The 16,751-nt window shown below is 39.6% G+C and overlaps 2 protein-coding genes across 4 annotated transcripts; both read left to right on the forward strand.

Annotated features, from left to right (window-relative positions):
• Window positions 1-403: 403 nt before the first annotated feature.
• LOC125750665 (uncharacterized) lies at window positions 404-3,459 on the forward strand. Of its 2 annotated transcripts, XM_049028826.1 has the most exons (6): window positions 404-515; window positions 762-1,124; window positions 1,449-1,502; window positions 2,444-2,566; window positions 2,774-2,820; window positions 2,914-3,459. In XM_049028826.1, the coding sequence occupies exons 1-6, from the start codon at window positions 470-472 to the stop codon at window positions 3,025-3,027; spliced, it is 747 nt and encodes a 248-aa protein (XP_048884783.1). In that variant the 5' UTR covers window positions 404-469; the 3' UTR covers window positions 3,028-3,459. The 2 variants fall into 2 exon arrangements, with proteins under 2 accessions (XP_048884783.1, XP_048884784.1); XM_049028827.1 differs by lacking the exon at window positions 2,444-2,566.
• Window positions 3,460-10,997: 7,538 nt separating this feature from the next.
• LOC125750744 (uncharacterized) lies at window positions 10,998-16,484 on the forward strand. Of its 2 annotated transcripts, none has more exons than XR_007400412.1 (6): window positions 10,998-11,145; window positions 11,420-11,770; window positions 12,085-12,435; window positions 13,424-13,540; window positions 14,383-14,906; window positions 15,797-15,911. XR_007400412.1 is itself a non-coding variant. In XM_049028967.1 (6 exons), exons 1-6 carry the CDS (start codon window positions 11,106-11,108, stop codon window positions 15,926-15,928), a joined length of 1,020 nt encoding a protein of 339 aa, XP_048884924.1. In that variant the 5' UTR covers window positions 10,998-11,105; the 3' UTR covers window positions 15,929-16,484. The 2 variants fall into 2 exon arrangements, 1 of the variants encoding a protein (XP_048884924.1); XM_049028967.1 differs by having other exon boundaries at window positions 14,878-14,906; window positions 15,797-16,484.
• Window positions 16,485-16,751: the final 267 nt, after the last annotated feature.

Below are 16,751 nucleotides of genomic sequence, written 5' to 3' on the forward strand. Positions count from 1 at the left end.
TCCTCTCTATATGCCTTTCTTATCTATTCTTAGATGAACTGACGTATTGGTGAGAGAAACCATTATCCTCCTTTACAGTGATTTGCAATAAATTCCATTGCCAACTCAATGTAGGTTCTGAATATAAAGCTAAATTCCACTACCCACTCGTGTATGTTTTGAATATAAACGCACACTAAGAATAAACTTACACAATGTTCCTTTTGGTCATATGGAGTAGTTTTTGATTGGGAAAGCTGTTTAAAGTATGTGTTTCATTGAGCTTTTCAAGTAGCATTGATATTTTCATAATTTTGTGCAAGTCATAGTGCACTGTTCATATGCTTTGGAACACTTGCAGTGTACCCAGGGAGGTGACCTCAATGCATTTAATTTTGAAGAATGCCCCTCCTGTCACATAGTACCTCAGTCAGCAGAATAAGGTCCTACCAGCAACACGAGAAGCTTCTTTCCATTCAGCAGACGAAATATGAGCACATTCTGGCTGTTTCTCTGGATTTTCCAAACCCTAACATGTAAGTTACTTTATTTCAACCTGGTTTATTAACCACTGTGTGACACGCTGCAATTTTCATCCACAACTAAGCTACATATCAATATTTTATACAGCGGTAAACTAAAATAAAAGTGTAAGTATATTATGCGCAGTTCAAACTCTTACACATATGTATTACTTTATTGATATTTTAAGCATTCAACTTATTTGAGTCTAATATTTCAATTGATAATAGAGTATTCAATGTGCAAACATGTTCTCACAGGTAAAGCTGAAAAGATCTCCCAGCCATCTCAATGTCAGAGGGCTCATCCAGGTGATGCCGTGACCCTACAGTGTTATGTATTGCCAGAAATTTTTGCTACACTCTTCTGGCTCAAACATCCTATGGAGGGCAGACCCACTTGTCTGGCTGTAGCTGTGACTCACCTGCCTGAAGTGTACTTATGTGAAGAGCTCCACCATAATCCTCGAATCAATGTGACCAAGAACAGCTACAGTTTTAATATTTCTTTTAAAAGCCTCGAGCCATCAGATGCAGCCAAATATTATTGTGGAGCCTTGGCTTACAGTACAGTAATAATGGGGAATGGAACACAGCTCGACTTGAATGGTCTGGAAACACAAGGTAACAAGTAAATAATTTTGATTCATTTTGATGCACTGTTCAATTTAAGTGTCATTTTATATATTCTGTTTTAATGTTATGTGGTGCCTTATAAAAGTCTTCCCATTCATGAACATTATTTACAATCTTGTCGGCAAAGACAAATTAAATGGGACTAAAATTAAAGCCTCTTTCTAAGATCTGTTCAACACACTCTGAATTCAGCATGAAATCATGTAAGCATTTTGAACAAGACTTTTGTGTGGAAATGAGGTTTTCAATTATTAGTGAATAAATTATGATCGTACAATGGTTTCGTATTTCATTATGTCTTTTGGGCATTAGAATCTGGATCCAGTGTGACTGACAATAAAACTCAAGATGAAACAAGCATTTCAGGTAGGGTTGGATATTAACCTCAAATCAGTATCACAAGTAATTTAATAATTTGTCTGAATTATAATTAAAAAATTTTTTGTTTGTTTTTTTGCCCTCATATTTCACTGACAAGGTTTCTACTGTAAATATATTCAACTATTAAAGCTGGGATATTTTTTATAATAACTGTATATCTTTATAATTTAAAAATTTTGGAAGGAAACACACAGAGATGAACCATTTATGATCATTGAATATTTTGAACAACTGAAATCAAAGCACAAATCACTTGAACTGAAAACGTCTTATGAAAAACGGTTAATTTTAGTTTTAATTTGAAAAGCAAGTTCCCTAAAAAAGTAGAAAATAAATAGTTTGCATTTCTTGCACACAAAATAAACCACTTATAGTGATCATCACGTCTGTCTGGGTGAAACTGATTACTATAACTTTTTTTTTCTTTCTTTGTCTCCGGCCGATTACCATGTAATTGATATTTGTAGTTCTATAGGCCATCAAACACCAAAATGGTTTTTATTGTAATATTGAATAATCACATTGCTATGTTATTGTTTCAGAGTCCACTCTGCCTTTGCCCTGTGCTTCCTAGGATCAGCTTTAGGCTCAGTGTAACCTTTCTCTTGATAAGCAGATACATGCATAGATGGGCCAAAAATAAATTCTTTCTACTGATTCACATTTATCATCCTTAAATTTAACTGAAGTCAATAGACATGTATATATATGTAACTAAAATATTACTAATGTACAGCATAACGTTGCAGGTGTGGCGCAGCGACTCAGGGTTTTAATTCTGCATCCGTTAGGTGCCTCTAATAGTCTCTCCATTCTGCATCAGACCAGCAATAATCCAGAGACCTAGGCCCCCTCACTGTACCCTCCGGGATAAGTGGTTGGATGATAGATATTATTTTGAAACCCTTACCATATTTTTGCACAAGGAAAAGACAAGATGAATAACTACCTAGTGCCTGTGCTGGTAGCTACAAACACAGCTTCTGTGGCTGTGATCCTGGCTGTGATTCTCTTACTGAAGCAGAGAAGGATGAAAAATAATCACTCCAGTAAGTGTATGACATTTAAGGCGGTCTTATGGTTCGGGGAGCATATGTGTATGTGCTTTCATTCATGTACTGTGCACTCCTTGTACACTGATTAGCGCTGTTGCGGCAAATAAAATGGTTGGAGATTTTTTAAAATGAATTTGTATTGTTCAGTCATTTTCGGATGATTCATAGTATTGAAATGTACTGTCATCTTATGTCTTGAAGGAGCTGATAATTCTTTAAGCAGAGCAGATGGAAACTTGAGGGACCAGGTAAAAGCTAAAGGCTATTGTAACGATAAGAATGTAAGCCTCATACCTGAGGATTTCTTCCAGTTAACAGACACATTTTGATTACTTTTCTAGGGCATGGACACAATGAATTATTCAACTCTGAACTTCACTCAGAAAAACAAAGCAAGACGATCAGGCGATGATCTGGGTGTGACTTATGCTACAGTCCGATGTCAGCAACTCTGAATTTTCATTGGGGATATTGATATACAAATGGAAACGTAATTCAGAGATAATGGCATCACTAATTTCGCAGGAAAATTCATGGAGGGAGGTGGTAACTTAATTAAACCGTGTGTTTAATAATATTGCATATATAATAATAGAAGGTCAATATCAGAATTTGACAGTCCCTAATTTATGACGTATGAAGTGCAGTATAATGTATAATAAAGTGCAGTATAATGTTCAGTGTCTAATGTGTATGATGATATTTTACACTAACAACAAAGGCTGTTGTAGTGAATCTGAAACCTTTATTTTAAACCATTCATTGAAAATAAGTGTATGTTTCATCTAGCCGCTAAACAGGTTATGTAACAGAATTGTGACGTTTTCCCACCATTTCTGTACAAATATCTGTACTAATATTTTAAGTTACTTGAGAAAATAAAATTTATAGAATTTGATCAATAAAGTCTCAGGAACACATTACCCTATTAAATATGTGACTATAGCTGGACAGTTTGACATCTGTGGTGGAGCGAAGGGCACTGAACAGACTCCTAGCAATCATGGAGAAACCTCTGCATCCATTGAACAGTATCACCTCCAGACAGAGGAGCAGCTTCAGCAACAGACTACTGTCACTGTCCTGTTCCACTGACAGGGCGTTTCCTCCCCCATGCTATGAGACTCTTCAATTCTATGGGGTATAACAGTCAATAATACTATATAATGTTATTGACTGTTATACCTGCTTTATTTATTATTTTTATATTACTTTTAAATTATTGTTCTTTAATTTATCAACTTCCTGCTTCCCCTAGGGGATTAATAAAGTATACAGTGGTGGCCAAAATTATTAGAACACCTGACATATCTGAAAATATTGATCTTTTTCTACCTCCAAAACATGATTTCATTTCATAATGTTTATGAAATTTGCAGATGGTTGTGCTGAGTACAACAAATATCAGATGAAGTGAGTCCTACTGTTTTCATCCACTTTTAACTTTAATATTTGGTGTGTCCACCTTTTGCAGCAATTACAGCAGCACATCTCTCTGGCATAGTGTCAATACATTTCCTGAGAACTTTAGCACTAATGTTATTCCATGCCTTCTGCAACTCAAGCCAAAGGGTTTCTTTTGAATGTACAATAGATCTGTCCAGTTTATTTTCCAACTCGCCCCAAATTTGCTCGATGGGGTTGAGGTCCAAACTTTGGGGGGGCCAGTCCATCATTTTCAATGTTCCAGCAGACTCCTTCTGCCACAGGTAGCTCCGGCAACAGTTAGAAGAATGTTTAGGGTCGTTGTCCTCTTGGAAAATGAATCCAGGCCCAATAAGACGACTCCCAGATGGTACTCCATGCCTCACCAGAATGTTGTGGAATGCTTTCTTATCCATGACGCCATCAATTTTCACTAAGTCACCTGTTCCTGAGGGTGAAATGGCACCCCACACCATAATACTACCCCCTCCATGTTTAACTGTTGGCAAGAGACACTCTTTTTTATATCTCTCCCCCTTCCTCCGTCGAACATACACTCTTCGCTTGTCGCTGAACTGTTAAAACTTGGACTCATCAGTCCACAACACTTTATACCAATCTTCCTTTGTCCATTTCTTGTGTTCTTTTGCACATTTCAGGCGTTTCACTATATCGTTCTCTCTCAAAAACGATGTCTTTGCTGCTATTCTGCCAACAAGTCCTCCTTCTCCCAGTCTTCGACGCACAGCTCTTGAGGACACAGTTGCACTATTAGTCATTGTGGTGTGGATCTCGTCACGCAGTTCTGTTGAGGTGTTTCTTCTGTCCTTAAGACTGAGAATTTTCAGATGCTTCACTTGTCTGTCTGAAAGTTTCTTTTTCCTACCTCTTCCCTTTCGGTTCTGGTGTGAATTGGTGGCATCATTGTGGTCTAAGTGTACTTTACAGTGCTTGGACTGCATCTCAAGTCCTTGGCTATGCGGCGGTAACTCCAGCCAGTATCTTTATCTCCAGCCAGGGCCTTTATTCGAACCTGTTGCTCACACATTAGCTCCTTCTTCACCTTGGCCATGTTCAAAGAAGAGCAACATGTACTTCAAGACTACTTCTAGAGGCTTTGAATTTATACCAATTGGTGGTGCAGCCTCACTGACAAACCCTGATGTTACCAATTACTTAATGGGCAGGATAGACCTTGTACATTTAAAAGAATCACTCAGCTGTGCCCTAAGACTCTTGATTCACCATCGGTGTAACCATGATCACACCTGACAGTGATTAAACAAGTAATTTGGCTTCCTCTGTGAAGGAACATGATTGTGTGACATTGACAGTGAAATAAGCTTAGCTCGTTTTTTATAAGGAACGTGACCTAAATTTCCTGTTCTATGGTTTATAGAGTATAATGATGACTTTGTAGATATTTCATTCATTTTATGCATATTTTAATGGCCACTTCAACAAAAACAACTGAAACCTCTTAAAAATGCCAAATATTCTAATAATTTTGGCCACCACTGTATATCTAATCTAATTAAAGACAAAGGAGTGAGCTTTCCAAAATCTTTGGTGTGGAAAAAATAACGGTCAGAAAACAGTAGCAACACATGCCCCAGCTTCTTTCCTCTGGGCCGAACCCTCCCCAATCCACTAGGTACTGGCGCCGGCCCCGTCGGCGGCGCAAATCCAATAGTTCATTTACAGCGTACACCTCGTCACCCAACACGGGTAGTGCTGCAGTGTCCTCGTGGGAGACATCTGGTGGATGGGCAAGACTGTAACGGACATGCTTGAGCAAAGATTCATGAAATGTGGGATTGATTCGGTACACCCGAGGCAGTTGCAGACGGTATTTAACAGGACCAACCCGACCAGTCACTAGGAAAGGGCCATTGAACCTAGGGCCTAGTTTACGCCCTGCAGGAAGACAGATTCTTTGTGGCTAACCAGACCTTCCATAGATTACCTTCCTTAAATCGGGGTCCTGTTCTTCGTTTGCGATCACCGTAGAATTTCATCCGCGTGGCCCCACGTTCCAGGAGGCGAAGAGTTTGTTCCCACACCTCTCTGCCTCATTGGTACCAGTCATTCAGGGCAGGAACATCGGCAGGTGTGGGGTTCCAAGGGAACAGTGGAGGCTGGAAACCAAGCACACACTGAAAGAGGGTTATACCTATAAGAGTTGTGGGCATACTCTGCCCAAGGGAGAAACCAAGACCACCTCCTTGGGTTGCGAGCCGCACATTATCCGAAGCATCTTTCCCACCTCTTGGTTAATTGGTTCGCTCAGTTTGACCGTTCGACTGTGGATGGTAGGCTGAGGAGAGACTGAGTGAAAGCACATGGGTCTGAACACCCTGGACGTAAACTGGGGTCCGTGGTCTGAGACTATATCCTCAGGTAATCCATAATAACGGAAGATTACTTGTACTAATAAGTCAGCTAGCTCTAAAGAGGATGATAGCTTGGGTAGCGGTATTAGACGACACATCTTTGAAAAGCGATCAACAAGGGTTAGAATGGTATTGTTTCCTCTGAAGAGGGGTAAGTCCATGATGAAGTCTAACGTTATATGCGACCAAGGATGGTTGGGAACTGGTAAGGGCACACAGTAGACAAGACAGCATGTACCTCTTGGCCTCCTGGCGCCACCCCAGCCACCAGCAGTGCTTTTCAAGGTGAGCAGTTACTTTGACCCCAGGATGCCCAGACTCCAGGGAGGTATGTACCCATTGAAGGACTTCATTGCGCAGCTGGGAGGGTACAAAGGTCTTCTCTGGGGGACATTTGGGAGGCGGGGGAGAGTTCTGATTATATTCAAGGAGGCGCCACTCTAAGTCTGCTTTGATATTCTTGGGAGCTGCCACAGAGCTGAAACCTTGGATGAACCATCTATAGAAGTTTGCAAAACCTAGAAACCTCTGAAGATCTTTGAGGGTTTTGGGTTGGAGCCAATCTCGAATGACTGAGACCTTGTCTGGATCCATGGCCTCTGGGGGAGATTACATAACCGAGGAACTTGATTGTGCTGCACTGAAACTCAAATTTCTCACCTTTTACATAGAGTTGACGTTCTCGAAGCTTTTGCAATACCTGTTTGACATGTCCCACTTGTTGGTCCTCTGTATCTGAATAAATCAAGATATCATCAATATAAGCAATCACACAATGATGCAACATATCTCAAAACACTTCATTAATGAAAGTCTGGAACACAGAGGGACTATTTACTTAATGGTAAGGCATCACCAGATACTCACATTGTCCCGTAGTAGTGATAAACACTGTTTTCCATTCATCTCCATTCTTTATCCTAATTCGGTTATAGGAGTTTCTCAGATTTACTTTTGAAAAAACCCAGGCTGAGCGAAGATGTTCCAAAGCTGAGGGAATTAACGGAAGAGGTTCTCTACGTTTTACGGTGATCTTATTGAGCCCTCGATAATCTATGGAAGGTCGTAAGCCTCCATCTTTCTTGGACACAAAACAGAACCCAGAAGCAAATGGGTCACTGGAGGGGCAAATGAGCCCCTGTTTCAGGGACTCCTGGACATATGCTTTCATGGCCTGCTCTTCAGGTCGAGAGAGGGAGAAGTAGAACAGCATCCTCTATAAGATCGATGGCACAGTCAGATGGACGATGAGGCGGGAGACCATAGGCTTGTGCTTTACTAAAGACATCCTGAAAAGCACTGTAGGGTTTCGGAATACCTGAAAGATCCTCGGGCAGGGAGCTCTCAATGGAGGAGACTCGGCAGGGTAGGGAAAGACACTCCAGAAAACATTCAGATGACCATGCTTGAATCTCTCCAGTTCTCCAATGTATCGCAGGGTTGTGCTGTCTTAACCATGGAAATCCTAGAATGATCTTATCTCGTAGGGAGGGTACAACAATTAATTGAATCAGCTCCACATGGAGAACCCCAGCCTTCAGGGTTAGTGATGCTGTGTGGTGAGTAACTAACTAAGAGGAGAGCAGTTTTCCATCTACACCTCGCACCAGCAACGGCTGTGGCATTTCCTCTAAGGGAATCTGGTAATGCTGAGCAAACTTGGCATCTATGAAGCTTCAAGCAGCTACTGAATCCACCAAACCCATACATTTCACCCCTTCTGTTTCCCACCAAAGAACAACCAGTGCCGTTAACTGCACCTTGGTAAGGTCTGGCGGAACTAATGTTCTTACCTGAGTCTCTTCAGGTCGGCTGCAGGTGGGGTGCTTTGGGCTAATCCTTCCGATTGTACCGCTGATTGGAGCTGTTCGTGGAGGGCGGTGTCTAGGGTTATGGAAAGAATTATTCGCAATTCTTGGCGAAGAGCGTGACGATAGACTGTCTGTAAACAGTCGGTAGTCCAATCTAACCTGGCCGCCAGGGTTCGGAATTCCAAGAAGTCTGCCACCGAGCGATTTCCCTGACGTAAATCCAGAAGCAAATCCCTGACATTCCGCCCTACAGCCAGATGATCAGATACTTCCTTAAAGGCCGTTTGGAAGTCTCGAGAAGAGTGCAGCAGAGGGCTATCCTTGGTTGCTCAGGTAACAGCCTTACTGCACACCAGGGACATCACGAAATGTACGTGATCCTGATCGGAAGGGAACTGGTCCGGGTGATGTTCTATGTATAATCCGTACTGCATCAAGAAGGCTTTGCAGTGATCAGGACTCCCATCGTACCAGTTTGGCAGGGCTATCGGTACGGCTGAGCATGGGGGAGAGGTAGGGAGCGGTACCGCAGCCGCACCAGAAAGCTGCAGTTGTCTCACCACGTCTGTAAGACGTGAGATCTGAGCCTGTGCTTGCTAGAGTTGGTCCTGGACGTGTTGCGGATCCATGGTAACGGCGAGGTATTCTGTCCTCTCCCGGAATATCTGCGGAGACAAATACAGGCAACCAGGTTTATTAGGGGTTAAGAGAAGGGAAGTTGTGTGAGCCGCAGGCAGCGGAGGCGACCTGGGGGGAAAAAAGTTCCTCTTAGACTTTCAGTTTTGGTCATAAGGCTGCGGAACCATTTTCATGAGTTCAGCAGGCAAAACAGAGAATTATTGGGGTGGGATGGGGCCTTGAACTTCCTGCCTGTCCTGCCTGCCTGTACCATGTCCCAAGTCTGTAATGGAACCCCCGAGTCCCTGACAGCTCTTATATTAAAAGCTATGTTTGATTTGATACTTATTTATTTTCTTAATAAGGCTACATGAAGTGTGTGAGCTGCCAATAGCCACAATGGCTTACAGAGCATATCATAGTGTATCCATCTTCAAAAAGGTAATTTATATTCTGTTGGTTGTTTTGAAGCATTCACCAGTTTTTCAAATATTTACCCTTTTAGCAAGCTTGTAAGGTACAGATTAGCAAAACAAAATAAAGTACAAAGGACACATCTCAACATTATTCGCACCACAAAGAATGTAACAGGACCATAAATAGTACAGTATAACTATATAAAGATGGACATATTAAACATATTAATGAGGGAGTTCCATGGTTTGTAGTTATTTAATTATGTTCATTTAGTTCATTCATTTATAACTTTCTTATTTCTTATTTTTATATTTATTTCTGTTCTTGCTACTTACTCATCATGGCCTTTGCCTATCTCAGGTAGAGTCTGCTGGGATTGCTGCAATGTGAAGGAGTGGTGTAGATACGGGGTGAACTTGTGTTGTGTTGTGCTGTGCGCCTGTTGAAGCGGTTGATTGGAATTATTTGGAAGCATATTTGAATGTTTGTGTGCCAGTATGGTTACGTAGGAGGTTGTTGTTACATTTATTTTTTTCCCGCCCTGCAGTAGCTTGCTTTGAGAGAGTTTTTTGGCCTCCCAAGAGCAACTTTGCTTTATTTTAGTTAAACGTGATTCAGTAGGAAGTTATTATCAGGTAAGTAATTGTTAATTTGGTTATTTTAAAAGTTTAATTTCTAAGGTTGTTATCTCTGACCCTATCGGATACTTTAAAAGTTCCGTTTTAATGCAAGTCTTAATTTAGTGTTTTATTGTCCTCGGCATTTTATATTAACTATGCGTTAATTAAATCAAGTAAAAGTTAAATAGGCTATATAAATATACTGGGCTGGGAGTAAAGGACGGGATCATAGTGAACTCGTTAATTATGGGGCAGCTCAGTGTCGTGTTTGCAGGATGTTTGCCCTTCTGGATGCTCGCGTCCAGTCGGACCTCATCTGCGAGCGATGTCAGTTAGTGGACTCACTCATGGTCAAGGATCGTGACCTCGAGGGGCAACTGACTCTCATTCGACACAAGTTAGGGAAGAGAGTTAGCACTAGGCGGAAAGAAATTTCATGAACTGACTTTTTGCAAAGGTGACGTCCAATGACAGTATGATGCTTGAATTCACTGAACTCTTCAAAATTACCCACACTTTCACAAATATTTGGAAATCTGACTGCATGGCAAGGTGCTTGACTTTATGCACATGTGATAATGGGTCTGAATGAAACAACTGAATTCAGTGATTAAGAAGCATGTCACAATACTTTTGTCCAAATAGTTTATGTACACTATGTGGAATGTTTGCAAGCTGCGCTGTGTTTTCAATAAATGATGCAGGATGCTATTTCAAGCATGCACTTGTTCTGAGGTGGAGAGATTGCTTACTGTTGCATAACCCTAATAATGTTCAGTCACTGTCCTTATAGTGTATAATTATAGCTCTTGCTCCAATACTACTTTTGTAACTGGCTAATCTTTGTAAGCTCACCCTACCTGCATGTATGCCTAGTTGACTTCTTGACAGTCGTAATATCTAGTTGCCTCACTTTTATGTTGCTTTGGATGAAGTGTAAATGTTAGTTATACAATTATGCAGACTATATTTAAATGTGGCTACATTCAAATATTAAAGACAGCTCAAGACAGTTTTGAGCACCACCTTGACAATGTTCAGGATGCAGAGGAGGTTTTCTGAGAAGCCAGGGGTGGGGACCAATAGAAAAACTCCAAGATCATAGCATAAATATTCAGTAGCTTTGGCAAGAGCTGTTTTCTCACCTTTCAGTCAGTTGGGTCACTGGCATCTTTCTGTGATGTGTTGATCATCTACAGAAGACTGTAAAGGCAACAGAAGGCATAAACTTAATGGTCATCTGTGGATAATGAATGTTGGCCTTGTGCTCGTTCTTTTGTTGACAGGATGTAAGTGAATATTTAAGTGTTATTTAATTATTACAGTTTTTGTCTTTCTGATGTGAAGTTTTACATGCATGTATACTATTGGCAGCTATTAAATATATAAAATACATGAAAATATGAAGAGAAAATCGAAAATGAAAAATTTCAAAAACATCAGATTTTAGATATAACATGAAATGTGTCTTAGGTATGTATACTTTTTAACATTTTTATTTATGTTTGCTTTTATTTTTGATGTGCATTACTGTTCTCTCTATTTCCTTTGTAACACAATCAGGCAAATCAGAAACTGGACATGTCAATCAGCCAGATCCTCTGCTGACATCCCAGGTTGGGGATACAGTAACTCTGCGGTGCTTTTATCCAAAAAACATACCATCTTACATGTCTTGGTACAAGCAATCAGGAGGATGGAAACCTCGGCTCATATCCACAGTCTATATATTTGGAGGAGACGTTGTTTTCTATGACGAGTTTAAAAATGACCCTCGCTTCAGAGTACAGAATGAAGAGGAAATAAATCATCTGATCATTTCAAACACACAAGATTCTGATTCAGCAATGTATTACTGTGGGGCTACAAGTTTACATATAGTGCATTTTGGAAATGGAACACTTTTGGTAACAGGTATGACCATTGAATGTGTTTCGCTATAAGGTATACGCTAATTCTCTGCGCTTCTTTGCTTAATGTATTTGTAATTAAGTGCAATACAAACAATGTTTTATTTGCAACATTTTTTTCTATATTGGCTGTTTATTGAAACAGTTAGATGTAATACAATGAAAATAATAATTAATAATACCCTAGTCCAAAGATTGTGCACATAAATTTCTTTATTTTGTATGACTTTTATATATAAAAAAAAAAAAGAGTTTAAACAGACAGTCAACATTTTACATATCTGTAAATCTGACACAAATTCTTATTACCGATTTTAGGCACAGGGAGGAAGAGCAGGACTGTGGTACAGCAGCCTGTGTCTGACACAGTGCAGCCTGGAGACTCTGTGAGCCTGCAGTGTACAATAGAGACTGGGAGCTGTGCTGGAGAACACAGTGTTTACTGGTTCAGACATGGATCAGGAGAATCCCTTCCAGGAGTCATTTACACCCATGGGAACAGGAGTGATGAGTGTGAGAAGAACCCTGAGGCTGGATCTCCTACACGGAGCTGCGTCTACAGCCTCCCCAAGGGGAACCTCAGCCTCTCTGATGCTGGGACTTACTACTGCGCTGTGGCCATGTGTGGGGAGATGCTGTTTGGGAACGGGACAGTCGTAAACTTTTCAGGTAAGGAAAATATATTTTTTTAAATGCTAGTAAATAAAAAAGTGGTAACACTTTACCTGGATCACTCTATAAACAGATACATTCATAATGCATTAAAATGGTTGATATTAGAATTAATAAAGCATTACAGCGTCTTTTGTTGTAATTATAATGTTGATTATAATACTTCATACGCTCCAAAAAAACTCACATCTATAATGCACTATAGACACTATATAAAGCAATATATTGGTCAGTATAAGAATTAAGAATGCTTTGAACAGCTTCATAAAGCATTCATAATGCATAATGAACATGGGTATAATAATAATAATTAATATTTATTGTCCTATTTGTTTTGTGAATACTTTGTAATGTGTTATGAGTGTGTTCATAGATTCTTACAGACATGGAAAGTGTTACCGAAAAAGCTAAATAATTAGAGTTATAATTAGAGTTAAAACAATGTATTACTAATCGATTATTACAGTATTATTACAGTAGAAATAATACTATACGAATATGTAATGTTTAAAGTCTGATGTTTCAGAATTAAATTGTATTTCTCTTTGTGATTTATATGCATATTTTACCTCAATATAGTCTTCGACCCTGTATTTAATATTAGCTGTTTGCATATCACCATTCTGTATTATATGAACATTTTATTCCATTGTTGGGGAAAGTGATTAGTTGTTATTGTTGACACCATAGCACAACAATGAAATGTGTCCTCTGCATTTAACCCATATGTCACATCATGACATAGCAGGGGGCAGCTAAATCAACACTCAGGGAGCAGTACATGCTCAGGGTACCTTAGTGGTACTTTGCTGGTTAGGGATTCAAACCAACAATCTTTCAATTGCAAGTGCACATCCCTTACCATTAGGCCCCAATTTTATTGTTCAGAGTCCTTAGATTTTTTTCAGAACAGGTAAGTAGAACTAATTGGAAAGTTTAAAAAAAAAGGTTTAAAAACACTGTATCATTTTCTCCACATTTTCAGGAGATACAGTTGCTCTCCTCTACATTGTATATTTTCTGGGTGCCGCCTTGGCTGCTACTTTCATCCTGATTGTCATTCTCATCCACCTCATAAGAAGACCCTGCCAGCATTGTAAAGGTATTTTACAGTGTTACTTATTCAGAATACAATGGTTTAACTGTTGTAGTGCAATCTGCAACTTCATTTCAGGGGAAATGTGATTGTTGATGTTTTTAAAAATGATGCCTGTATTATTCACCTTGAATAGACTTTGGGATGATGGATTTCTAGTTGGGGTCGGCGACACAGTTAAAATATCATGCCGTTTTGGTGTGTACTGTATGTAGTAATGTTAATTAACCATTTAAAGAGACAGGTTGTCTTGCCACCTGTTATACAAGCAGTATCTTGGCAAATTCTGCAAATTGCAGTAGATTGGTTCACATTGGATTTCACAAAGACAAACCATTTCTACACATTCAGAGTAGAAGGTTTTTTGAATTTTTTCCTCCACAGCCATGCAGAAAACTCAAGCGTTTAATGGAGCGTAGCTGAGCCGCCTGTGTACCATGTGCCATTAATTACGTGACACAGATGCGTTTTTAGGAGTCCAATGACATATAAAGTTTCTTGGTAAAAAAAAAATGACAAAGTTACAGTAGCTAACTAGTTAAGATTAGGTTTTCAGTTTTAGATCGAGGCACTAAACCAGTAACTGACAAAGAAGTGACATATACTGAGAGTGCTGAGGTCTTCTGGCTGGTGTTGCTTTGTTTCATATCACCCAGGTTTTACTGTAGTACTCTTCCAGCTTCAGAACATGCAGGCATTGCATGATGGCATCCAGTTTGTTTTGTCATTATAGTTATAATAATAGTGTTAAATAGTGTACTTATCATTGGCATTCATTGGAAGCTCAGCTTCTCCGCACTTAAGCCTAGATGACTGCTTGACAGTACATCCATCCATCCATTTTCCAGGCAACAGTGCTAACCACTGCAACACCATGCCGCCCCTTGACAGTACATCCATCCATCCATCCATTTTCCAAAGCACTTATCCTACTGGGTCGCGGGGGGTCCGGAGTCCGGAGGCAGGGATCAACCTAGGATGGGGGGCCAGCCCATCGCAGGGCACACTCATACACTATTCACTCACACATGCACACCTACGGGCAATTTAGCAACTCCAATTAGCCTCAGCATGTCTTTGGACTGTGGAGGGAAACAGGAGGACCTGGAGGAAACCCCACGACGACATGGGGAGAACATGCAAACTCCACACACATGTAACCCAGGCGGACACTCGAACCTGGGTCCCAGAGGTGTGAGGCAACAGTGCTAACCACTGCATCACCATGCCGCCCTCTAACTGTAGCTAGTTACAATAAAATATCACCAGATTGCCCACCACTAAAAAACTTGTATTGTAAAATACCCATTTTCTCATTGGTAATGTTCTTGTATTTCAAATAGGGCAAAATGAAGGGCTATCCACTGAAGAGGTAAGTATATACATTTTAATAATCCTGTCATCAATAAGCAAATTTTTCTAGCTTACATTTTTATGACACTTCTTTTGATGGCGCTATTATCTACCACCAATTAATCAGTGAGGTGCTGGATAATTTGAATCATTAAACCAGGGTTCCCAGTTCCAGTTCTGCAAGGTCAGAATCCAACACAGTTTGCAAATTTCCTTACTCAAACATGCTTACAAAACTGGGTAATAGCCGATTAAGATGTGCTTGTGCAGGGAAATCTGCAAACCTTGTCAGATTCTGGCCCTCCACGACCAGATTTGGGGAATCCTGCATTAAACTATTAGAGAAAGATTTTTTTGGTAATGCTTTAGCTACTTAAGGTCTTGTTTTTAGCAATCTATAACAAATAATAATGTATCAATAAAGCATTATAAACATGGCTATACATATTTGTATATGTATTTGTATATTTTGTATACATAATGTGTATTATGCATTATGATTTCTTTATCTCATCTGTAATGCACTATAAATACCTTCGAAATGCATTATAATGGTAGGTATAGGCACTAGGGAAGCTCTCTACTGCATTATAAAAGTATCTTTAGTGCATAAGAGATTAAAGCTTCATAAGGCAGTCATTATACATTTTAAACATGGCTATAATGTGTTATGCTTTTGATAAATGTTCATTGCCATGTTTATAATGCTTTATGAATGCATTATAATGCATTATGAACTTGTTTAATAAATTACTAAAAACATGGCCTTTAGCAAAATGTTACCATTTTTTTAAAAACAAGGATAAGATAATGATGCAGCACTTTGAAAAAATCGCTAGCAATGTCTTACGAATAAACGTATAAAACAGTAATCAGAGGAATGAGTTTGAATGTATCTTTACTTCGCAGAACCACGAAGCTGACAGACTGAACTATGCTGCACTGAATGTCACCGGCAAGAAAACCAAAGACAGGAATAAGAGAGCAGTCATGGGGAGAGAAACTCTATACACAGACGTGAGATGTGAAGTTACAGGCTAAAACAATGCTGTACACAATGATCTCTTACTGTGTCTTAACAAACATTATTAATTGACAAACAAGAATAACAAAATAACTGTAATTAAATGTAAAATGTTATTTTATAAAGTGTTATAGATCCTGAAAAAGGATGAGAATTCCCTGTACAAGTTAGTATTTTCCATTCAAAATTTAGGAATCTGACAGACAATTCGGTGGTAATTTACATATTTAGTTTTTTTAATCAATAAACTAAAAACACAATCTTTTGTTTTCATGCTGTACTGCCTCCTGGCATAACATGTAATTTATTTTGTGTTCCTTCCGAAAATGTACATGATGTCACAAAATGTTTTTTCCCTGTTCTTCTACAGTACATAAAATAAACAGAATTTTCCACTTCTGAACTAGGTTTGTATTATATTGTTTTTGTAATATTTTACTGCTCTGTACCTGTGATAAGAATGAATTACCAAAGTCATGTGGAAATAAAGAGAAGTCACATGAAGACAATGACAGCTGGGATCTTGCGGGAATATGTGTAAAGTAATGTTTAAATAAATGTAATATACTGTCACACTTTGTCACGCCCGGCTCGTCCGATCCTCGTGTGTGCCACGCCCCCTGATTATCCACGTGTGCTTCCCTGGTCTTGCCCAGCTGTGTCCGATTATTTTCGCCCAGTCTTGTCTATTTCAGTCCATGTCTTGCCTTGGTTTTTGTCCGTCGTTGATGTTAGTTGATGTCAGTGCCTGTGTTTTGCTCCTTCCTGTCCTGCTCTTTAATAAACCCCCACATATTTCGCCTCCTTGCCTGCCCGTGCGCCTTACCCGCTTACCCAGCG

The sequence above is a fragment of the Brienomyrus brachyistius genome, chromosome 10, assembly GCF_023856365.1.
Source record: "Brienomyrus brachyistius isolate T26 chromosome 10, BBRACH_0.4, whole genome shotgun sequence".
Taxonomy (NCBI): domain Eukaryota; kingdom Metazoa; phylum Chordata; class Actinopteri; order Osteoglossiformes; family Mormyridae; genus Brienomyrus; species Brienomyrus brachyistius.